This window comes from Herpailurus yagouaroundi, unplaced genomic scaffold (genome assembly GCF_014898765.1).
Source record: "Herpailurus yagouaroundi ecotype Mexico unplaced genomic scaffold, PumYag 205, whole genome shotgun sequence".
Lineage (NCBI taxonomy): Eukaryota > Metazoa > Chordata > Mammalia > Carnivora > Felidae > Herpailurus > Herpailurus yagouaroundi.
Genome location: NW_024412436.1, coordinates 3,740,621 through 3,765,999, shown reverse-complemented (window position 1 = coordinate 3,765,999; position 25,379 = coordinate 3,740,621). Strand labels below are relative to the sequence as shown.

Sequence of the window (25,379 nt, the reverse complement as noted above, 5' to 3'; positions counted from 1 at the left end):
AATATGTGCTACTGTGTCCTCTGTGCATTCTAGCTGAGTGGCATTAATATGCCACATAGTATGATTAAAATTAATAAGCACTAATGAAATCCATGAAGGTGATCTTTTCCTGAAAGAATGTTTCCGGTGATGGGAGAGTGCCACCTACTGTTCAATGTGGATATCGACATCGCCAGGCCACACGGCCAGTTTGCATTAAATCATCATCATTTTTCAGAGGCCCTTAATTATCAAAATATGAATTATGACTTTTTGAAGAAAATGTTGTATCACTATATGCTCTGGAAACTGAGTTTTCCAAAAGTAAGTTACTTCTCTACAGCTACAGAAACAATTTTGAAATCTTAAAACACCTTGGCCCCAATTGCAGTAGACTGAAAAGAGCACGGGCTCCCAGGCCAAACCGGTTCAAGTCTGGGCCCTGCCTCACGTGTTTTTAAACCTGAGATTGTTCCATCTTATGAAAAGAACTTAATACACAGTAGTCATTCGATAGATTATAGATGTGAACTATTAAGAAAAATAGGTTTCCCACTCAGGTCTACAAGTTGACAGGTTTCTTTTGGCTTTTCATATAGGCTTCAGTCATCAGGGCTTTAAGAAATGTGTTATTAGGGGCGACCGGGTGGTTCAGTCAGTTAAGCGTCCAACTCAGGTCATGATCTCGAGGTTCGTGGGTTCGGGCCCTGCGTCGGGCTCTGTGCTGACAGCTCAGAGCCTGGACCCTGTTTTGAATTCTGTGTCTCCCTCTCTCCCAGCCCCTCCCCCTGCTCATGCTTTGTCTTTCTCTCAAAAATGAACAAACATTAAAAAAAATTTTTTAAGGAAATGTTTTATTAAAAAGGCAACTTGTGTCAGATCAATTTCATTCCTCCCTAATCACCTGCATAAAAAAGGACCTAATCTGAGGGTTTTTTTGATCCTTCCCTCAACCAGTTCCAAGTTTAAAGCTTTTTTTTTAAGCTACTGAAGAAATAAATGATCAGGTTCAAACAGCCACTGTATGGAAGATGAGTGAATTCTCTTCACTTGCTTTCTCACATCTAATAAATTACATAACCGTTTTAAAAACAATGATTTTTAAAATCCTGCTAAACTATTTCAAGAATATCTTCCTCATGACATTTTTTAAAAAGGGTTTAATCTGGGGTGTATGTGTGTCTTTCTTTTTATATTAGTTTCAGGTGTATGACTTAGTGATCTGACAAGTTTATATATCATGCTACGTTCACCACAAGTGCACCTACCATCTGTCCCATTATATCGCTATTACAATATCATTGACTGTGTTCTTTTTGCTCTGCTTTTTATTCCCGTGGCTTATTCCATAACCGGAGGCCCGTATCTCCCACTCCCCTTCATCCATTTTGCCCACTCCCCCTTCTTTCCTCCTCTCTGGAAACTATTCTCTGCATTTGTAGTTCTGATTCCACTTTTTGTTTTTGTTTTTATTTTTTAGATTCCATTTATGGTGGAGTCATACGGTATTCGTCTTTCTCAGTCCAACTTATTTCACTTAGCATAATATCCTCTAGGTCCATCCACGGCGTCTCAAATGGCATGATCTCATCCTTTTTTATGGCTGAGTAACAGTCCATTGTGTGTGTGTGTGTGTGTGTGTGTGTGTGTGTATACACCACACTTTCCTTATCCATGCATCTATTAATGAACACTTAGGTTGCTGCCATGTGTTGGCATTGTTTTTAACCCTTAGATTTAATCCAATTTCATTAATTTACCCTTGCAAGGTCTCCAAAATGAAGTCTCTTTTGAGCCTGAACCTATCTTAAGATTATAGATTGATTGTTTGGATAAGAGGTTAACGGTAATACAGACGAACAGCATCATGACAGCTCAGTGTACGAATCAGTACACTGCCCCTCGGGAAGGGGCAGAGGGGACGGCGGAAGCAGCAGGGGGGACAGGCCGGAACAGAGATGTCACTACGTCTTGCTCACTCTGGGCCTTGATTTTCTTTCCTCTGCTGGAGTTTGGATATGTCTGTCTGACTCTCTCTCATTCCTGGATTTCTTTCTCTCCCTCTCAATCTCTTCCCTTTGGATAGCTTTCTTTCCTGGATAAACAGGAGGAGATTTAAGAAAACAGAGAAAGTAAAGGAAAATAAGACAGGGTAAAAGAGGATCGTAAAACAGAGCAGAGGCTGGGTACTTACTAATGTGGTATTGACTACATTAAGCTTTTTTTTTTTGTTTTTTTTTAACGTTTATTTTTTAGAGAGAGAGAGAGGGAAACACAGAACCCGAAACAGGATCCAGGCTCCAAGCTGTCAGCACAGAGCCCAATGCGGGGCTTGAACTCACGAACCGTGAGATCAGAACCTGAGCTGAAGTCGGATGCTTAACTGGCTGAGCCACCCAGGCGCCCCTAAATTAAGCGTTTAATTCCTTCTCCTCACTTAGAAATTAGACCGAATTCTGTACAGAGTCAGCCACACCTAGACACAGATAAGCACACTGCCATCTACACAGGAGCACGGGACGGGAGCAGGAGCACCACGCGGAAGGAGGATACTCGTGAGCCGTTCAGTATTTTCCAGCTTTGTTTCCCCGTCTCTACAATTCGGGGATACGACTAGGTCAGTGATCGCACGCAGTTTGTTTTTACCAGTACCTACAGTAAGAACTACAATTTCCATCAGACCCAAACATACACATATCCCCCACAAACGAAAGGAAGTTCCAAGCGACAATTCTTATCCTCGGTACGTGCAATGCACTAATATTTTATACTGTTTTTTAAAGGTCAGCTGCCAGTCACAACTTAGGGTTCACAGTCAACCAGTGAGCCATAGCCTCAGTTTCAGAAATACCGGTCTTTCGAAAATCCAGTGTTCCGGCTCGAAGACTTGATGAGTTCATACCACACAGGGCCCGTGTCCTCTGGCCTCAAGCTCTCTGTCGACCACATTTCTGCCACTCTCCACCCACACTCGCTGCTCCAGTCATACGGGCCTTCTTGCTGGTCCCCGGACGAGCTGAGCAGGCTCCCACCACAGAATCGTTGCACCTACAGTTTTCTCTACCTGGACGGCTCTCCCGCCAGGACTACCAAGGCCCTCATAGCACCACTCCATTCAGGCCTCTGCTCAAATGTGGGCGATTCTGAGAGGCTTCCCTGGCCATCCAAATAAATACCAACCCCCTTCCACTTCCTTTACTCTCTGACCCTATAACTGGTTTCAGCTTTTCATAGCAGTTATCGATACCTAACATTTCACGTTTTTGTTTTTTGGGTTTTTTTTTTGTTGTTGTTTTTTTTTTTTTGTGACTCCCTACCCCTAGAAGTTTTCGCTCCATAAGGGCAGGTCTTTGTCATTCACTGCTAGGTCCTAGGTGCCTAGGACAGGGTCTGGCACTTAATAGGGATTTAAAAGTAACTGTTGAGTGAACGAACGAGCCTAGAGTTCTCTCTCAGAATAAAAGAGTCTACTGTATTTGACTTGGAATTCTAGACATTCTCTGGCGGTAATAAGCCCTTGCTCAAAACTAGGTCCCCAGCCCTGGTCTCTACCATGTGACTACCAGGGAAACGTGGTGGAAAGTTAACTTCCTTTCTCTGCAACTCTATTTTCAGAGCATTATTCTTCCTTGGACATCTGTGCTCCTCTGCTCTCTACTAATATTCGTCTGTCTTCTCCATACCTACAGTAGCTATCTCTAAAGGCCACTATGAATTAGTTAAGAATCTTAAATGCCTTAAAAAATAGGAAAATGTTTTGTAAATGTCAGGCACCATCATTAGTAAAATTGCAAATGCACAGAGCTTTTGCCAGGTGCTAAAGTGAAAAAAAGAGAAGGGGGAAGAGGAGAGGGGACAAGAGTGACTGAAGCTGCTAATTTAGCTACAGTGCGAAAGAAAATCCTCTCTGAAGAGGTGTCACAGGCGCGTAGGGACACGTGGAGAAGCATTCCAGGCAAATGGAATAGCACGTGTAGCTGAAGTGCATGTAAATGTGAAATTAAAAAAAAAAAAAAAAAGTAAACTTTAAAAACTGGCTATTTCAAAAGGGTAAATCAAAAAGAATTTTCTTAAGAAGCACATTAGTAAGAACACCTCAAGTATTCCTAATGGTCACAAATGTGTATGCGCCCAGTCACAACTCGCCCCACAGGAGCTACTCGGTCAATAAGCAAACTGTTGAAAAGAGAGAAAAAAAAGCATTTGTTAAGCCCCTAACGGGGCAGGGCACTAGGGTGAACACTGAACAATAAACCACGGTGACATCGTTTCCTCCTATGTTTGAAAATGCCTTCTGGTAAATTTAAGGAATCAACGTTGATCTGAGTATGCATAAGCTTAACTTTAAATATAGATATATTCACAAGTTGAAGAAAACCTGAAAGTGAATAAAAAAGAAACCCACAGAGAACGCTGTAAAGTTAACTCGTTTTGTTTTTAATTAACACTCCTACACAGTGATGAGTCGTTCCTTTCTGTTCTCATGTTCAATAAGTCTCCATTTAACACCTGTCAGTAATAACAACGGCAGCACCAATAATAATAGCCGACATTCTTGGGGTGCTTATGATACATAAAGCATTAGGCTAAGAACTTTATCCCGTTCAGTCACAACAATATTTAACAGTAGATATTGTTACCATTACTAGGAGGGCTAGTATTATTACCCCATAGCTCAACCTATGTGTGCATTGAGAAACAAGGTAAAATCTGAAAGATGTTATGAAATTTTTAAATGAAAATGCTGGGGGGGGGGAGGGATTATATTTTAGGATCCATTCTCCCTTTGAATATAAATTTTAAAGCTGTTTGTTTAGGGGCGCCTGGGTGGCGCAGTCGGTTAAGCGTCCGACTTCAGCCAGGTCACGATCTCGCGGTCCGTGAGTTCGAGCCCCGCATCGGGCTCTGGGCTGATGGCTTAGAGCCTGGGGCCTGTTTCCGATTCTGTGTCTCCCTCTCTCTCTGCCCCTCCCCCGTTCATGCTCTGTCTCTCTCTGTCCCAAAAATAAATAAACATTGAAAAAAAAAATTTTTTTTTAAAAATAAAGCTGTTTGTTTATAATTTATTGTCAGACTGGCTTCCATACATCACCCAGTGCTCATCCCAAGAGGTGCCCTCCTCAGTGCCCATCACCCACTTTCCCCTCCCTCCCACCCTCCATCAACCCTCAAGTTTATTCTCAGTTTTAAGAGAATAAAAACTTATGGTTTGCCTCCTTCCCTCTCTGTAACTTTTTTCCCCCCTTTCCCCTCCCCACTGTCTTCTGTTGAGTTTCTCAGGATTCTTACACCGGTCAGAGTGGCTAAAATGAACAAATCAGGAGACTATAGATGCTGGAGAGGACGTGGAGAAACGGGAACCCTCTTGCACTGTTGGTGGGAATGCAAACTGGTGCAGCTACTCTGGAAAACAGTGTGGAGGTTCCTCAAAAAGTTAAAAATAGACCTACCCTATGACCCAGCAATAGCACTGCTAGGAATTTACCCAAGGGATACAGGAGTACTGATGCATAGGGGCACTTGTACCCCAATGTTTATAGCAGCACTTTCAACAATAGCCAAACTATGGAAAGAGCCTAAATGTCCATCAACTGACGAATGGATAAAGAAGATGTGGTTTATATATACAATGGAATACTGCTTGGCAATGAGAAAGAATGAAATCTGGCCATTTGTAGCAATGTGGATGGAACTGGAGAGTATTATGCTAAGTGAAATAAGTCAGGCAGAGAAAGACGGATACCATATGTTTTCACTCATATGTGGATCCTGAGAAACTTAAAGCTGTTTAATTATGAAAAATATTCAGATACTTAAGACATACAAATACTCACCTTTCAGAGATTTGTGCATGTACAATAAAATGTAAACAGCAAGATGACTTAACATAATGACAGACTTGTACCTGCCACCAAATGGAGGGGTTTTCAGTTTTGCCAAAGCCAGATTTCTAGGCCTATGTAGCAAGAAAAGACTAGGCCCAAATGGGCTCATTGTACTTTCATAATCAAATTACTGAATAATAAAATCTCAACTACCACAAATAAAAGCAAATGTTCCCGTCTAATCTATTTAAGCTAAGTAGAAATTCATGGATCTCAGATCTAATGCTCACTAAATACATATCACACACATCTAGCTATCCCTTCCTCGACAGCATGTGAGAATTACTGACGTCGGCCTCAAGCAGTACTCCTGCCGTCTCCCATCGTCCCTCCCTTTCACCCTGACCCTTTATTGTTCCCGTTAGGAAAATGAATCTCAATTGACAATGAATCTAATTTGTAACAGTACTTTTCAAAATCTGTTTTAATTTATTCATTTTTTGAGAAAGGGGGGAAGACAGAGAGAGGCACAAGGAGAAGAGCAGGACGCCTAACCGACTAAGCCACCCAGGTGCCCCAAAAGTAAGTTTTAAGTAGCCACAAAATTGGACAACACCACTAGCCTCAAATATTTATTTCTGAAACTTATCTTAAATTTTAATCTCCTTCCATGTCCCCCGACTATCCTGTCATTAGACAGCATTCTGGTTAATAAGAATACATTTCATATGCACAGTACATTAGTTTATAAATTACTTTCATATTCATTTGATCCTCACAAAAATGCTTTCAGGTATTCTGAACAGAAATTATCGTTCTGATTTTATGAAAGGGAAAACAATTACCTGGAAAGGTTACAAGTCACACAGTAAATAAATACATGCTGAGGCCAAGTAGGATTGAAAACTTCAGATTTCTTTTTTTTTTTTTGTTTTGACGTTTATTTATTTTTTGAGAGAGACAGAGCATGAACGGGGGAGGAGCAGAGAGAGAGGGAGCCACAGAATCTGAAGCAGGTTCCAGGCTCTGAGCTGTCAGCACAGAGCCCGACGCAGGGCTTGAACTCACAAGCCGTGAGATCATGACCTGAGACAGAGTTGGACGCCCAACCAACTGAGCCACCCAGGCGCCCCAAAAACTTTAGATTTCTAGCACTACACCAGATCCTGTGGACTACAAAAGGCTGCTTCCTCAGAACAGGTAACAAGAGACAACTACATAATCTATCTGTGAGGAATAGAAAAAGTCACCTCTATCTTCTTCCGTATATACCGGTAATAAATTTTGAATTCTAACCATTTATGAAAAATGCCAAATAATTACAGAAAAAATATTTCAGGTAATTACCAACAGTGCTTCTTATCTACGGAACATGCTGTAATTTTTAAAGTTTTTTTTGTATCACTGTTTTTATTTATATTCTAGTTAACCTATAGTGTAATATTGGTTTCAGGAGAATTTAGGGATTCACTTACATACAATACCCAGCGCTCATCACAAGTGCCCTCCCTAATACTCATCACCCATTTAGTCCATCCCCCGCTCAGCTTCCTCCATCAACATTCGGTGTGTTCTCTATAGGTAAGTTATAATTTGCTTCCCTCTCTTTTTCTTTTTTTCCTATCCCCTATGTTCATCCGTTTTGTTTCTTAAATTCCACAGATAAGTAAGATCAAACGGGATTTGTCTTTCTCTGACTGACTTATTTCGCTTAGCGTAATACACTCTAGCTCCATCCACATCATTGCAAATGGCAAGATTTCATTCTTTTCGATGGCTGAGTAATATTCCTGTGTGTGTGTGTATCACACACACACACACACACACACACACACACACCATGTCTTCTTTATCCATTCATCAGTCAATGGACATTTGGGCTCTTTCCATAATTTGGCTACTGTTGATAATGCTGCCATAAACATAAGGGTGCATGTGCCCCTTTGAATCCCTATGTTTGCATCCTTTGGGTGAATACCTAGTAGCACAATTGCTGGATTGTAGGCTAGTTCTATTTTTAACTTTTTGAGGAACCTCCATAGTGTTTTCCAGACTGGCTGCACCAATTTGCATTCCTACCAACCGTGTAAGAGGGTTCCCTTTTTTCCACACCCTTGCCAACATTTGTTGTTTCCTATGTAGTTAATTTCAGCCATTCTGATAGAAGTGAGGTGGTATCTCATCATGGTTTTGATTTCTATTTCCCTGACTACGAGTGATGTTGAAGAACACATATTGTTAAAATGTCGATACTGCTCAAAGCAATCTACACATTTCATACAATCCCTATCAAAATACCACCAGCATGTTTCACAGAGCTAGAACCAAACAATCTTAAAATTTGTGTGGAACCACAAAAGACCCCGAATAGCCAAAGCGTCTTGAAAAAGAAAAGCCAAGCTGGAGACACCACAATGCCGGACTTCAAGCTATAATACAAAGCTGTAGCCATCAAGACAGTTGTGTTTTGTGGCACAAAAACAGACACAGAGATCAATGCAACAGAATAGCAAACCCAGAGATGGACCCACAGCTATATGGTCAAGCAATCGTTGACAAAGCAGACAAGAATATCCAGTGGAAAAAGACAGTCTCTTCAACAAATGGTGTTGGGAAAACTGGACCACCTTCTTACACCATACACAAAAATAAATTCAAAATGGATGAAAGGCCTGAATGTGACATAGGAAACCATCAAAATCCTCGAGGAGAAAGCAGGCAAAAACCTCTTTGATCTGGGCCGCAGCAACTTCTTTCTCAACACATCTCCAGAGGCAAGGGAAACAAAAGCAAAAATGAACTACTGGGACCTCATCAAGATAAAAAGTGTCTTCTGCACAGTGAAGGAAACAATCAACAAGACTAAAAGGCAGCCTACAGAAAGGGAGACGATATTCACCAGCGGCATATCTGAGAAAGGGTTAGTATCTAAAATCATAAAGAACTTATCAAATTCAACACCCAAAATACAAATAATCCACTTAAGAAATGGGCAGAAGACACGAATAGACATTTTTCCAAAGAAAATGGCTAGCAGACACATGAAAAGAACATATGGCAATTTATAATCTTAACATTATATTGGGTAAGAAAGGTGAAACTTTTACCAGAAGTTCAAATCCATTGTTAGATGTATGTAAGAAATGTATGAACAATACCAGGTTAGAGCTTAGAAGAAACAGGCACCATGGCACACTGCTAGCAGAGTACAAATAGCAAAACTTTCTGGAGTTAATTGGCAGTGCATACCAAAAAGCCTTAGGGGGACGCCAGGGTGCATCACTCGGTTAAGCGTTGACTTTGGCTCAGGTCTGATCTCACCATTTGTGAGTTCAAGCCCCGCCCGTGTCAGGCTCTGTGCGGACAGCTCAGAGCCTGGAGACGGCTTCAGATTGTGTGTCTCCCTCGCTCTTTGCCCCTCCCCCGCTCGCACTCTGTGTCTCTCTCAAAAATAAATAAACATTAAAAAAAAAAAAGCAAAACAAAAAACAAAAAGCCTTAGAAATGCACACGTCCTCTCACCCAGTTATTCCATTTCTAATTTATTCTAAGGAAATAATTATGGATGTATGTAAAATTATGCCTATAAAAATATATTAGTTGTGGGGTTAAAAGACCAAATAAATAAATGGCTTGGTTACATCAGAGTAAATTAAAAAATAAAATGGAGCTCCTAAAATTGGATCTGGGAAACTGCATAAGATATATTAAGTGAGGAAAAAGAAAAACACAGATTTATAAACCATACACACAGTAGGATCACATTTTAAAAGATATACACATGTATGTGTATGTGTAAGTATACTGTATGTATGTGTCACTGGGATACTATACTAAAATATTAATAGTGACTGTATATAGTCCATGATATTACAGATGAATTTAATCATATTGTTTCTACATAGTTTCACATCTCCAAAAATGACTATGTCCGGTATAAGTTAAATATTTGACACGTATACAAGTTAAATATATATACGTATTTTATATATACTTGTATTACATATATAATACATTACAAATGTATCATATAATGATATATTGTAGGCAACATATATGTTGCCTAAACATATATATGTTTTATATATATTATATATATATAATATATATATTATATATATATATATGCATATAGCCGCATATATATATATGCATATAGCCTATGTAACTCGTATCAGAACTACAGAAAACAAGATGAAATTTAAATTTACGTGTATCAGAGAACTCTGGAACCATTGCGCATACATAGAGAAATACATCTTAAAGAATAAAGCGCTATGAAGAAGGCACAGTACATGAGTCAGGAGAGATAACAATAGCAACTTAATTAAACAAAGTGCCTAGTATCAGAAAATAAACTTGAATTGAGCAGTACATTTTAATAGCTGCAATTTCTCACATCTAATAAATAGAAAGTCTTAAAATATCAACAGCGCTTGGAAATGAAGTACTTTAAAAACAGACTTTGCAAGAAAGTGGAAAGGAGGCTAATAGAAGTGTTGGAGAGATTTCTGGAGAACGAGTTACTTCAATCTTATGCAATAGCACCATCAAGAAAGATATTAGGTGAAATCCCAGCAGAAAACACAACATCCACGGAGAAACTATGATAACATACATCTGGAATGTGTGACTCTGCCTGCCACACCTCAGACAAGATATTATGGAAACAAAGAGTCCAGAAAAGGGCGATTAAATTTTTGACAAGTGATTATAATGGGAGAAATCAGGAGTGTTTAATCTTCAAACGTAAGATCTGGACAGAAAAATCTTTTCCAAAGTTTATTAGAAAATATTTTCCAAAGTTTGTAAGATCATAAATGTTGCGGATAGGATGGAAATTGTCGCTGAAAGACCAAACTAATATGAGTAAAGTTTTAATAAGGCAGCTCCAAGGAAAATAAACTCTTTTGATAGAATAGGGAAAATGTAGGTGAGGCATTATCCCAGTACATTTAGAGTGAAATCCAAAATCCTTCCCAAGCTTCCGAAGCATCAGTATTCCCTGGTGGCTGCCTGCCTTGGATCCCTAGTCCTCCCATCGTCCTCACCTTCCCTAGATCCCACCCCCATTTGCCCCCTCCCAAGCCTCCAATGGGCCTCTGCACTTGGCTGCTGTCTGCTTGGAAGGTGCTTCCCCTATATCTTCACCCTGCCTGCTCCTTCCTTCTGAGAGGTCAGCTTAAAAGCCACATCCTCGCGAGGACCTTTTCTAATTTTCCCACCTAAAGCTACGTGCGCTTGGAATCTGGCACTACAACATTACTTCGTTTAATTTTCCTCATATTGCTTAGCACCATATGAGATGACCTACTCATTTATTTATTTGTGTCATGGCTTCATTCATTTATGTAATATATTGTATGTCTCAACCAAGAAAAAAAAATTTTAAGGTTAAACCATCAAGGGGGCTTCTTTCCCTGACCACCCTGGCTAGGTCAGGCCACTCTTTTTTAGGACACATTTTGACCTTACCTTGTAATTTTTCTTTTGTGACCCAACTTACTCTTGAAATTTATTCTCTGATACCTGTTTTTCTAAGTTCCATGGGGTGTGCAAGGTAAGCTGGGGCCAGGGAAGGTCTCGAATGCCAATTCAGATATTTGGGCTCCACTCTATAGGCACTGAGGAAGGACTATGTTATTAATCAATGTATTTATCGTTAGTGCCTGGCACACAAAAAGCACTCAATACCTGTTTGAACTGATGAATAATTGATGAATGGGAAAGAATAGATGAAGGAGGAGATTGGATTTCTATCTTACACAGCTCACAAAAATTAACTTGGAATGGATTAAAGACTTAAACACAAGACTGGAAACCTTAAAATCCCTAAAAGGAAACAGGGAAAAATCTCCTAGATATTGGTCTGGGCAACAGTTCTTCGGGTAGGACACTAAAAGCACATACAAAAAAGCAAAAATCAGTAAGTGGGACTACAACAAACTAAAAAGCTTCTGCGCAGCTAAAGAAATAATAAACAGGAGTGCCTGGGTGGCTCAGTCAGTTGAACATCCGACTTTGGCTCAGGTCCTGATCTCATGGCTTGCGAGTTTAAGCCCCACGTCGGGCTCTGTGCTGACAGCTCAGAGCCTGGAGCCTGCTTCAAGTTCTGTGTCTCCCTCTCTCTCTCTCTCTGCCCCTCCCCTTCTCGCTCGCTCTCTCTCTCAAAAATAAAATGAAACATTTTAAAAAAGGGCATTTTAAGAAACAAGAAACAAAATGATAAGGCAATCTTCAAAATGAGAAAACATTTACAAATTATATCTAATGAGGGGTTAATATCGAAATTATATATACATACATACAACTGAATAACAGATATATAAGCAATAGGATTAAAAAAGATGGGTAGAAGAACTGAACAGACTTTCTCCAAAGAAAACAGACAAATGGATAACAGGCACATGAAAAGGTTCTCAGCATCATAATCAACACAGAAAAGTAAATCAAAACCACCATAAATATCACCTCGCACCTGTCAGAATGGCTACTATAAAAAAAAAAACAAAAAGAGATAGCAAGTGTTGCAGAGGCTATGGAGAAAAGGGAAGCCTCACGCACTGTTGGTGGGAATGTAAAATGGTACAGCCACTATGGAAAGGAGCATGAAAATTCCGCAAAAATTTTAAAATAATAGTGCCATATAATCGAGCAATTCTATGTCTGTGTATATTATATATGGAAAAAAAATGAAAACTTTAACTCCAAAAGACATATGCACCCTCCCCATGCTCAATGCAGCATGATTTACAATAGCCAAGATATAAAAACAATCTAAGGGCCCATCAGTGGATGAATGCATGAAGCAACGTGGCACAAATACACAACGGAATATTATCGGGCCACGAGAAAGAAGGAAATGCTGCCATTTGTGACAACAGGGATGGACTCTGAGGTCACGAAGCCAAATGAAGTTGGTCAGAGAGAGAAAGACAAGTACTGTATAATTTCACTTATACGTGGAATCTAAAAAGACCAAACTCAAAGAAACAATTCATAGAATGGAGGTTACCAGGCGCTGCAGGTGAGGAAAACGGTGAGCTGTTGATCAAAGGGTAAAAACTTCTACTTAGAAGAGGAGTAAATTCTGGGGAATCTAATGCACAACACTGTCATTATAGTTAACAATGCCAGATTATACACTTGAAAGTTGCTAAGAGGGTAGATCTTAAATGTTCTCACCACAAAAAAAAAAAAGCAATGGTAATTATGTAATGTGATACGGGTATTAGCTTAATGCTAACGTGGTAATCATTTTGCAATATGTGTATCAAATGAACACCTTATACACTTCCAACTTACACAATGTTATATGTCAATTATATCCCAATAAAGCTTGGAAAAAAGGAAAGAAAGGATAAAGAATTAAAAGGCAGAAAAAGATAAAAGAGCTACATGTGAGGAAAATTAGGGCATTATATTAACCCCATTGCTATTCACTTTTGCAAATACTACTGGTTCCTATTAAAGAAGAAACAGACTCCAAATTATATTTGTAATAAAAATGCTTTAGAAGGAAAAATCGGTTGTTTCTTTTTGTAAGTTTCAGGTTTCTAATTTAGGCGCCATACTTTCTGATTCAGTCCCGATAAATGAAACCCTTCCTGGGACTTTACAATTATGGTCCTTCCAAGTTAGCAGTTCAAGTGACAAAAAGGGATCCTGGATGGTTACGAAGCATATGTCAAAGATGAAAACAGTAAACCTATTTAGAAGAAACTTCATAAAGCTGAAAACTGAAAAACATTTCATGGAATAAAATCTTGTCCATATTTAGCAATCATGAAACCCTCTTTCAAGTCTCTTTGAAACCAACTTGGAGACATGTGTTTAGCCTAATTCTCGTGGAAAACAGGTGACAATCTTTAAAAGCCTTATGTTATAGAAGCAGTTCATCTTGGATAACAGCATTGAAATCAATGTTCTATTTTAGAAGACATATAACATTCACATCTCTTCATTATTCAAAAGGGTCTCGGAATTATGTCCTGTGCTCTCTTCATGCGCAAAATGAAATAAATTGATGACCCTAGCGTATTCTTTATCTTAAACAACATGCATTGAGACATACTGAACTACATTTGCTCTGCTGCACATGACAGAGGTGGTTCTAGAATTTGTAGGCAGAACCTAATTATGGTCCTGGAAGCTACAACTGTTCACTAGATGCAGGGAGAAACTGACCAGATCATGTAATTGTAGGGGTCAGGAAGACAAACCAGCCGGGCAAACAAATTCCACCCTCAGCTGCTTGGAGAGAGACCATCAGCCTTTGATGCAACATACCTGTTAGTGGTGAGACTGAACACAGAGAAAGAACATCAATTTCTCTCTCGTTTTTTTTTAAAGTTTCATTTATTTGAGAGAGAGAGAGAGAGAGAGAGAGAGAGAGAGAGAGAGAGGGCAAGCCTGTCTGCATGCTCAAGTGGGGGAAGGGCAGAGAGGGAGGGAGAGAGAGAATCCCAAGCAGACTCCTCACCGTTAGTGTGGAGACCGATGTGGGGCTTGAACCCACAAACCATGAGATCATGACCTGAGCTGAAATCACGAGTCAGATGCTTAACTGACTGAGCCACCCAGGCGCCCCTCTAGTTTTCTAAAGGCCTATTCTTTCTCATAAAGGATTCACAGCGAATGACACAGGAGACAGATCTGCATGCAAAAGGAAACTTGAAAATTCCACTCTAGTCAATTTTAAGCTCTCATTAAATTCAGAGCTTCTCCCGTCACACAATAAGATTGTCACTAAGTCAAAGGAGGAATAAGAAATCTGTGTGCCTTGAGATTAACTATTTTACCTCTTAAAGTACATATTAGTACAAAGTATACTGTATCTTGAACTTTGTGGGTCATGACCAACAGTAAGGAATATGGGGTTTGGGTTTTTTTTTTTAATGTTTATTTTTTGAGAGAGAGCGCGCACGAGCGAACGGGAGCAGGGGAGGGGCAGAGAGAGAGGGAGACACAGCATCCGAAGCGGGCTCCAGGGTCTGAGCTGTCAGCACAGAGCCCAATGCGGGGCTCGAACTCACAAACCATGAGATTGTGACCTGAGCTAAAATCGGACGCTCAACTGACTGAGCCACCCAGGCGCTCCAGGAACGTGATTTGTATCATAACCCAGGACATACAACACACACACAATTTGCAATAAAAGTTTCATGGAAGTTATCCTTATTACATACAATGAATATAGTGTCTGTTTTATGTCATCTTTTTTAATGCTGGCTACATACGACAAATTGATGTCATGACCGAGTAATGGGTTAGAACCTCGTCTGAGAAACCATGCTGAAGTACATACGTTTGGTCTGGCCTCTGTCTACCTCTCTAACTGCACTTCACATTACCCTCTGCCATACTTTGTCCACTGCCGCTGCCCCCCCAACTCCCCACCACCGAATTTCTATTCTATTTTTACATTAAATCACGAGATCAGTTCCTGCAATATGCCAACTGCTTGACTGCCTCAGGACCTTTGATCTTGTTGTTAGTGCTGCCTGGTACGCTTCCCCCAGACCACAGCACTTCATCATTCAGGTCTCAAGATGGAAGTCAATTCTTCACAGCAGCCTTCACTGACCACCCAGTTTGAAACACGCGACTCCAACCGGGGGCGGTGGGGGGAGGTCACCCCTCTTAGGGTAGTTGGGAAGTCTAAATGACAGAAGGTAAGACAAGCACAAAGAAAACCAGTATTCCACAAATGTCACTTTCCATTCCCCTATGCCATCCAATTCTAGCTATGGAAATTCTATTCCATTCGCTTAATGATGGCCTTTCTGACTCTGAAAAGTGAGGACTCCATCCTCCAGTATTCCCCAAGTACTTTGTAACCTCTCGGGACACTCACCACATTCCTTCTTTCTCCATTCAGCAAATATCTGAGCGCCTAATACAGTCTAAGCAATAGCAGGGAACAAAATATTGATCCCCCTCCCAGTTCAGTTTGGTAAGAGTGACAAATTCATACACAATTTCAACTGAATGTGGTAAGTACAACAAGAGAGATGTGTACTATGTAAAGTTGTGACCAAAAAAAAAAAGTCACCTCTCTTTGAGCAGAGAAGTAAGTAACCATCACAGGAGGAGACACACTTAACCTGGGTCTGAAAGAATCCAAAGGAATTTGGCCAGCAAACACGGGCAGAAGAGTATCCCGTGTACAGCGTGTGCAAAGTAGAAGGAACACTCATACCACCAGCTTGAAGGTGCTTAGAACATTCAGTGAAAGACAAGCAGTTGAAAGGAATGTCTAGGCAATGGACAGACATGAAAGCAGCTAGACGGGTAAATGCTAGATGATGGAGGGCCTTGCATGCCATTCCAGGGACCCTGAATTTTATACGGTAGGGTTTGGAGAGCCTACAGTTTTAAAGAGGTGACTTCAGGCGTGCCTGGGTGGCTCAGTCGGTTAAGCGTCTGACTTCGGCTCAGGTCATGATCTCACGGTTCATGAGTTCAAGCTCTGCTGTTCAAGCACTCTGTGCTGACAGTTCAGAGCCTGGAGCCCGCTTCAGGTTCTGTGTCTCCCTCTCTCTCTGCCTCTTCCCTGCTCGCACTCTGTGCCTTTCAAAAATAAATAAACATTTAAAAAAAATTTTTTTAATAAACTAAAGAGGTGACCTCAAAGATTTGGGTCCTAGAAAATTCCTTCTTGTTACTGAGAAAATAATGGCTCGAATAACTGCCATACCACACTATTAAAGATATACTGCAACAGTCCAGGCAAGAAATGAGGAGACCTCAAACTAAAACAGGATCTAGTGACCACCTGAATATGGGAAGCGTAGGAAAGCAAGAGAGGTTAACTCTGGTTTCTGGTTTAGGTTACATATATTGCAATATGTAATAACCATATTAATTAGTTATATAATATTAAAGCTATATTATAAGTTAGAGTGATCTCATTAATTAACTTGAAGGAATAAGGAAACCCAGGTAGAATGATAGCAAGTTCAGTTTTAGTCATGGCAAATTTGAGAGGCCTTTGTGGTAACCAGGAAGAGTGTCCGGGAAGCAACTAGGTTAGGCCCTAGCAGGTATGAGAGGAAAACTGAAGTTTAAAAACTTCTTTTTAATGTTTATTTATTTATTGAGAGAGAGAGAGAGAGAGAGAGAGAGAGAAACAGAGCATGAGCAGGAGAGGGGCAGAGACAGAGAGGGAGACACAGAATCAGAAGCAGGCTCTGAGCTGTCAGCCCCAACGTGGGGTCCGAACCCATAGACTGTGAGATCATGACCTGAGCCGAAGTCGGATGCTTAACTAAGCCACCAGGTGCTCCTGAAAACTGAAGTTTAGGTGTGAATGCTTAGGCATTAGTAAAACTCATGTGCGTGGATGAAATCACCCCAGCAAAATGCATAGACTAAGAACTGAAAATAATTAAGGACTGAGTCCTGGAGAATGGCATTTAAAAAGCAGGCAAGGCCGGTGGGGGGAAAGGCGGAGGGGGGTAGGGGGGGAATGAATGTTTGTGAACTTCAGTTATCACAGAAAAGCTAAATAAAATAAACTTTGAGAAGAAATCATTGGATCTGGCATTTTAGGGCCATTAAAAACTTGGAAAAGGGCAACTTCATTGAAACCATTCAAGAGGAAGTCGGACAAGAGTACTGAGGATGAAAAGGGGGGCATTTAAAGCAGGTGAAAATACTGTGCTTCCATGCAGTCAAAGAAAGGCGCAAGGGAGGATTGGGCAGTAACTGGATAAACCAGCATGGGGGATACGCTTTTTTGTTTTATTTCATTTTCTCAAGATGTATGACCAGAACACTGCAGGAAAAGGAGGCAGAGAGGCTGAAAGCACAGGGTGGGGTGGGGGGATAAAAGATAAGCAGAAGCAAAAGGTCTTGTAACAGATGGGAGGGAATGAGATCTAGAGGAAAGGTGGATGCATTGTCCTTCAACACCACTCTCTCTACACTAGAAACGCAAGATCGAATGATGAGTAAAATATATATCAAGGTGTAGGTTAGGGGCACGAGGCTGAAGAAAACGACTTTCAGTCTCTGGCATCTGCTTAGAAGGGAGGAAAAAGCAGGGGAAGGGACAGGGGTTGGGGAAGTGAAAGTTTGGAAAGGGCTCCGCTGGAAAAGCACAGGGGCAGACTGGGGCAAGAAAAGGTCCCTGAGTAGGAAGGGAGAAAGAACAGGTGGTGGGAGGGGCTCCGATGCTAAATTCGTAAGCTACACCCTTCTGACAACAGTCATCTTTCCATCCCCCAGTCCGTTATTCGTAACTCTTTAAAAGAGTTGCTAATTAGGTGAATTAACTCGACCCCCCGGTGTTCTCAAACAAGTGACTCAATAAAAATTAGCTCTAGGCTTTTTAAAAATGCCCAGCCCCATTCCTATTGATTCAGAATTTCTGGGGGTGAGGCTCAAACAAGTGAATTTTCCAGAAACTCTCCCAAGAGATCTTGAGGGGCATTCCTCTTAAAAAGCACCTACCTAGGGGATAATCCCCTGGCCAGAAGACAGCTGTGCAAATACGGTTCCGACTAAATGGCCCTTAGAGGGGAGAAGGAGCAGCGCTCTGCGGCTCTGGAGGGCAAACACTGCGAGACCCAGGGACACCTGGGTCAGTGCTGAGCCATCACACACACAACCAATGCTCTTAAATGAGGCGCGTTAAAGAGAAGCCAAGAACTTGAAGTGATGAAAACTACAAACATTTAAAACGTCTGTTCGAAATAATGTCTCGCCTCAAGGTATGAGACTCCGTGTTTACCCCTACACTTTTGTCACATTACTCCAGAGGCTCAGCAGTACCGAAGCGGAATTCGAGGTGCTGCAAGACACAGGGAGAGAAAGGAAACTGCAGAAACAGCCCCTGGAAAGAGGGAAACATGGGGCGAAGGTGGAAGAAACCGGGCCGCCTCTGAGTGACCCTCCGCCCCAGGACCTGGAACGCTACGTAACCAAGACCGTGAAGCGGTTCCTCCGGCCTCGCCTGGCACTCACCATAGCCTCAGGATCTCGGCACAGGGGAATAGGTAGCGTTGCCACAGGAAGACACCACCTCAACCCCGACGCCCGGTTACTCCGGCAACAGAGCCCCGCCTACTACCGGACGTGCGGAATCGCCACCGCCCCGCCCCTTCGTTCCCAGGGGCTGGGAGAATTAGAACTCCGCCCATCCCGTCGACAGCCCCGCCCTTTCATGGCGCCGCTTGGGGCCAGCGTCATCACTTGTTTGGTTGACAGGTGACCCGGAAGTTAAGTGATACACAGCCGGCGCTCCACATATCCTATAATTTATTTCTAAGTAGACATCTATCCGTTTTTCACTTACAGAAGCCTTAGACCTCATGTGCTGCGTCACTCGCGTTTTAAGACACCACAGAGCGTATTTACCTTTCTCTTTTGGAAAATTGTTCCGGAAACGAAACCCTGAGAACAGGAAGTGATTAATAGTGAGCCAGCCGCTGGATGTCAGGAAGGTCTGGGCGGGTCAGCTTCGGAACGGAAGAGGAGTGTGCGGAGCCCGCAGGTCTGTAAAGTGAAGCCCCTGGGATCGGCAGAGTAAGGACCCTTGGCGGTAAGTGCAAGAAACGGGCTTGTGTAACCGAGGGGCGGGGGGGACGTTTGAAAGGGACAGAGGTCTGGGTTGGAGTTTGGTGTTCAGACGCTTTGGATTTGGGGAAAGGTTGCCTTTTGTTCCAGGAAAACTTGTTCAGACAGGGACGGAATTTCGGATTCGGCTCCCCGGACGGCAGAGGTTGACCAGCTTGTCGCTTTCCCACCTGTTACCCACTCCACACCCTCCCACCCCCTTAAATTGGCCCTTGCCGGCCGAGCCGTGGCGCTTCCTCCGAGCGCAGTGGCTGGGCTCCTTGCTCTTGCGAAGGGGTCTTTGGAGACCTGTTTTCAGAGCGACAGAAGGGGGGGGTTGTGACTATTGAGGAAGGTAGTCGTGGAGGACCCTGTGCCAAGTCAGATCGAGTACTCAGGGTGATCATTTTTGTGGTGAAACCAGTTGCCATCTAACGTACAGTTCATCATATTCGATCGTGTCACTCTACTAAGCACCACCTTCCTCCTCCTGTTTTCCACTGAATCTTAGTCTTTACTGAAAAGGCCATGCACACGTTTCTGAAAACATATGCTATGCCATTTTAATTCTATGACCAAGAAAGTGCAAATTAAGTTCTGAGTATTTTTGTTATATAGTTTAAACAGAAGTTCCTTTGGGATATAAATAGTTAGCAAATTAGTGTCACTAATGTCCCCTGAGAAAGTAATTTCTTTAAAATTACTGTTGGGGCGTTTGGGTGGCTCAGTCGGTTCGGTGTGCCTTCGGTTCAGGTCACGATCTTGTGGGTCACGAGTGCCAGCGGGCATTGGGGCGTGTATTGACAGCTCAGAGCCTGGAGCCTGCTTCACATTCTGTGTCTCCCTCTCCCTGCCCCTCCCCTACTCGTTCTCTTTCTCTCTCTCTCTCTCTCTCTCAAAAACAAATAAAAACATTTTTTAAAAATTTTTAATAAGTAAGATTACTGTTGTCGTATCAATGATACAAAAGCCGCTACAGTAACTTCACCACAGTTTCTTAACTAAAATCCAGGGCACCTGATAGAGTATACTTGGCAGAAACAGTGAAACAAATTTGAAAGTAAACCACCAGTGATTTTTTGAGACCTTCGGTAACCATAACAGTATCACCTGTGGGAAGGTTTTGAAATGCATGTGTACTAAATGCAGAAACTAGAATATTGTCATATCTAAATTACAAGGTAATTAATAAACTTAGTAAACATCTTTGTATGGTATTGTCTTAATTGTTTCAATTTATACATTTTTAGGTTTTTCCGTAGAAGGTTTGAGGTGCCTTTTCATTGGTTAAAAAATGACTACTCTTGAAAGTTTAGAAGCCAAAGGTAAGTGTTCTTTTTTTTGATGTTAATTGTTTAAAAAAAATTTTTTTTTAATGTTTGTATTTATTTTTGAATGAGAGAGAGAGAGAGAGAGAGCGCGCGCGCACACACGCATGAGTGGGGGAGGAGCAGAGAGAGGGGGAGACACAGAATCCGAAGCAGGCTCCGGGCTCTAAGCTGTCAGCACAGAGCCTGATGCGGGGCTCGAACACACGAATTGCGAGATCATGACCTGAGCTGAAGTCAGACGCTCAACCGACTGAGCCACCCAGGCACCCCCGATGTTCATTGTTTTTAAAACATGTAATTTATGACACAAGGACGGAGGAGTGCTTGAGCCAAGCAACTAAATCTCATAGGGCTCTTGGGAATCATTTGTGTTTCAGATTTCTCCGTGCTTGTTTTGTAGTGCGGTGTTTACATTTCAGTACCCAGGTCTACGACTGAATAGTCACATCATTGGATAGTATTCAATACTGCTGTTAAACTACTGTTAAACATTTAGTGTGAAAGCAAAGTTTTGCAGCTATGCTTTCTATCCACTACAAGAGTAAGACTTAAATAAACAAGAAGATGTATGTTCTAAAGATTTTAGTAGACACACAAGCAACTAGGAAGTGTAAAAGACCATTTGTGTTGGGTTGTATTGCTAGGGCTGCTATAACAAACCAAATCGGGTAATGGAAATAGCAGAAGTGTATTGTCTCGCAGTTCTGGAGGCCGGAAGTCTAACATCAAGGTGCTGGCAGGGCCATGTTCCCTCTGAAGGCTCCAGGGAAGGATCTGTTTCAGGCCAGTCTCCTAGTTCCTGGTTTGCTGGTAGTTTTGCTATTCCTTAGCTTGTAGATGCATCACCCTGATCTTTGCTTTATGTGGACGTGGCATTCTCCTTGTGTGAATGTGCCTGTGTGTCCAGATTCTTCCTAAGGACATCAACCGTGTTGGATTAGGGGCCCACCCTACTCCAGTATGACCTCGTCCTAACTAATTACATCTGTAATGACCTTATTTGCAAATAAGATCACATTTTGAGGTATGGACTTCAACATAGGAATATTTGAGGGGGGCCACATCAACTCATAATGCTTGCTAACTACAGTAGTTACTTTTTAGTCCTGCTTTAGTCCTGTTTGCTTGTCCTCTCTGGAACTATTGATCATTCCCACCTTTTGAAATACTTTCTTTCCTTGACTTCCATGATATTATTCTTGTTTTCAGCCTACTCTGTAGCCCTTCACTGTTCCAACACAATAGCCACACATGGCTATTTGAGTTTATGTTGATATTTTTAAAAATTAAAAATTCATGGGGTGCCTGGGTGGCTCAGTCAGTTAAGCATCCGACGCTTGATCTCGGGTCGGGTCTTGATCCCAGGGTCATGAGTTCAAGCCCCCCATTGGGCTCCACACTGGGCATCAAGCCTACTTAAAAAAAAAAAAAAAAAAAAATTCAGTCCTTCAGTCACCCTAGTCACGTTTCAAGTGCTCATTAGCCACGTATGGCTAGTAGCAATTGCATTAGAAAGTGCAGATAGAGAACGTTTCCATCACTGCAGACAGTTCTATTGGGCACCAGTGCTCTAAGTATATTTTCTCTCTTTCATCCTTCTCTTCTTTTGGTTTATCTTTTAAATATTAACGTGTTTCAGCCCTCTTTCTCCTCTGCTCTCAGGGCTTTAGTAATTGTCTGTGAGAACAACTTCCAAATCTGTCTGTAGCCTGGATCTGTTCCTTTGTGCTTCAGACCCTGATAGCCTACTGACCATCTTCAGACGGGCATTGAGAACACTTTTTGCATGTCCCAAAGTGAACGCCTCCTGATTCAGGCTGTTCTTGGACAGTGAGTTCCGGAGATTGGGGCCTGTCCCCTTCTCTCCATGGGAACTTATTTTCCAGAAGCCAGCTTTGCAGTAAACAGACCTCCAACAGCAAACTCTCTGAAAGGGATTCAAATATGCTTAGGAAGCAAGGAAGAGAAGATCATACCAATACATATTTAAGTGAATTTATTCAGCTGTGTGAACAGCATTTCGGAGTCACTGGAAATCATTAGAAGAAGCAAACCAGAGAATATAATGAAAGTAATACACTGGGGATTAATGAGGAATAGGGCAATTAAATGGTCACTACGGTGAAAGTCATTAGCATGGTGCGTGGCAAAAAGCGAAACCTGAATATAGTATTATCATTGGAGATTAAAAGTTAGTTATTGCAAGGCCTCTGTGAAAGTAAATTATTTTTTATTTGTTGCTACCTGTTTGTATTGAGCATTAGACTTATAAAGCACTTTCCCATACCTTATTTCATCTGATCTTCATTTTACAAGCAAGGTACATTATTCAGCTGTTAGTCCTATTCCTACTTAATATAATGGTAACCGTTGTTAGTGAACAAAAGTTACTTGTATGCATGGCCTAGAAGCAGGTTTATTTGTCATGGTTGGCGTTTGTCGGTGGCCTGCATTTCCTGTAACTGCCTCACAAGAGAAGCAACATTGGTTTAGAGATTCCGAACTTCCTCTCAGTGGACATTTGAGCGATATCGTCATCACGAGAGGGACTGCTGCTAGGGTTTCATTTGAACGGGAAACAGGCAATAAAGAGAAACCGTTCGAAAATCAGCATTTGAATCCAAAACTTTCTTGAGAGCAAGATTAAAACTAAGAGTATTAAATAAAACCAGACCGTCTAGGGAAAGTAAACCAGATAGGAGAATCTGAATCATCTAAATACTTAGAATTCCATCCGATACTCTAACACTCATTCTGTGGAACAGGTATTAGACGAAAAAGAAACCTACGGACAGATAAATTTGGGAAGTTCTGGATTAAAGGAGAGTTTGTGCTACAGGACCTCCCAGAGCCTTTAACATCCTCGCACGCTGTGAAGCTGCGAAGAGTTACAGTAGACAGCATGGCCCACACTTATTTGACCAGGGAACTCTTCATTCATGGAGCCTGTGACAAGGAGAATGATCCCATGTCAATAAAATGTGGACCTAACCCTTAAGTCCACTAATCCATAACACAGATAATTTAATAGTAACTAAACCTCATTAAATGAAATTGGTGACATTTACAAAGAATATTGATTTCAGATTACTGAGTGACAATCCCTAATTTGTTTAACTGTTTGATAGCTGAATCTGCATCTACTCTGAAACGTTTGTCATACTATAACCGAGTGTCGGAATTAAGGCTTTGGTGTAGAGGGGGAAAAAAGTAAGCGGTTTTTAAATGAGTTAGTTATTGGATGTTAAAATGAAATCTCAGTGGCGGGTTAACACTGATGAACTTCAGTAAGTGCTTACGCGTCTTTTCCACGCCAAGCACCGTGTAATTAAGCTGACCGTACAAAGATTAGCAGGCAGACCCTGCCCTGTGGAGCCCCCAACGGTCCTGTCGGTGAGAGAAACAAAGCGTGTTAAAACACTCTGTTTGCATTATTCTGAGAGCACTGAGGGATGAGAGGAGAGTAAGGGTAAGTGATCTGCCCGAAGTCACACAACATGTAGCAGTGGGGGGACCGGGGGGAGCTTCAGGTATTTTGACCCAGAGTCTGGTGTTCTTTGTACCACACCATCCTACAGACTTAGGGTATCTTGTGTTCTTGGAGTTAGAGTTTTATGGGAAAAGGAGAAATGTGTAATGATAGACTAGAAAATCATTTTTGTGTCAGCATTCTAGAGCAAGGGTTGGCAAGTTATGGCCCTCAGCCTCCTGAGAATATTTACAAATCAGTTTGATGACAGGGAACACTGACTTTGAATCCCACTTGGGCCAAGGGTTATCCCAAATAAAAAATATTTCTGTGCTTATTATCAGACATATACTATGAAAAAAAGAAAAATTAATTTCTCATTAAAGTTTCATCTTTGAAATTTGGTTGTTTTTTTTTTTTCTTCTTCTTCTTTGTATAAGTGCCTGTATAGTATCCTCAATTTTGCCTCATGGTCCATAAGCCTCAAATATTTCTCATCTGGCCCTTTATGGAAAAAGTTTGTCAACTCCTATTGTGGAATATTATTTGTTCTTTGCCTACATTTCAATAATCTTTGGGGAAGGCGGGAAGGATGAGCCATAAACTAGAGATATGTTTTCATTCTTTGATCACTGGGAAGAACGATGTTGATGAATAATTGAAGAATGGTTCCTTTGGTTCCCTTCGAAGCGTGGAGAATAGGGATGGCTGTTTGGGTCCACTTAAACATTACTCATAATTATGGAGCTCGTACCACAGACGATTGTCTTCCCACCTGAGAGAAGATAATTGCTCATGAATGTGCCCTGGATTGTGCCTTGGATGTATGTAATAAAGTTTTCTATGTGTGTCCTAAGGGAAGGTAGAATTATGAAAGGTAAGTTACCAGGTGAGAAAATGGAAAGCCCGGACTCCCACTTGCCTCCATGCCTGTGCACATTAGCAACAAGTATAGTTTTTACAGAGTTGTTACAGCTGCCATGTCCTATATTGTACAACCCTCACACTCATAAATGCTTGAGTAAGTAGAACAGTTTAAATTTTTCTTAACGTCTATTTATTATTGGGAGAGAAGGAGAGACACAGAGCATGAGCAGGGAAGGGGCAGAGAGAGGAAGACACAGAATCCGAAGCAGGCTCCAGGCTCCGAGCCATCAGCACAGAGCCCGACGCGGGGCTCGGACTCACAAACCGTGAGATCATGACCTGAGCCGA

The 25,379-nt window shown here is 41.6% G+C and overlaps 2 protein-coding genes across 3 annotated transcripts in view; one reads left to right on the top strand and one right to left on the bottom strand.

Annotated features, from left to right (window-relative positions):
- The window catches only part of NME7 (NME/NM23 family member 7), a 262,404-nt gene extending 243,511 nt beyond the window's left edge, over nucleotides 1-18,893 (bottom strand). For both annotated transcript variants that reach the window (XM_040451736.1, XM_040451737.1), the window contains exon 1: nucleotides 18,774-18,893. In XM_040451736.1, coding sequence (XP_040307670.1) covers nucleotides 18,774-18,776 — 3 coding nt within the window. In that variant the 5' untranslated portion in view covers nucleotides 18,777-18,893. The remainder of the gene's footprint in view (nucleotides 1-18,773) is intronic.
- Nucleotides 18,894-19,077: 184 nt separating this feature from the next.
- BLZF1 (basic leucine zipper nuclear factor 1) overlaps nucleotides 19,078-25,379 on the top strand; it is a 30,190-nt gene continuing 23,888 nt past the window's right edge. Inside the window, exons 1-2 of the mRNA XM_040451735.1 lie at nucleotides 19,078-19,350; nucleotides 20,615-20,689. Coding sequence (XP_040307669.1) covers nucleotides 20,659-20,689 — 31 coding nt within the window. The 5' untranslated portion in view covers nucleotides 19,078-19,350; nucleotides 20,615-20,658. The remainder of the gene's footprint in view (nucleotides 19,351-20,614; nucleotides 20,690-25,379) is intronic.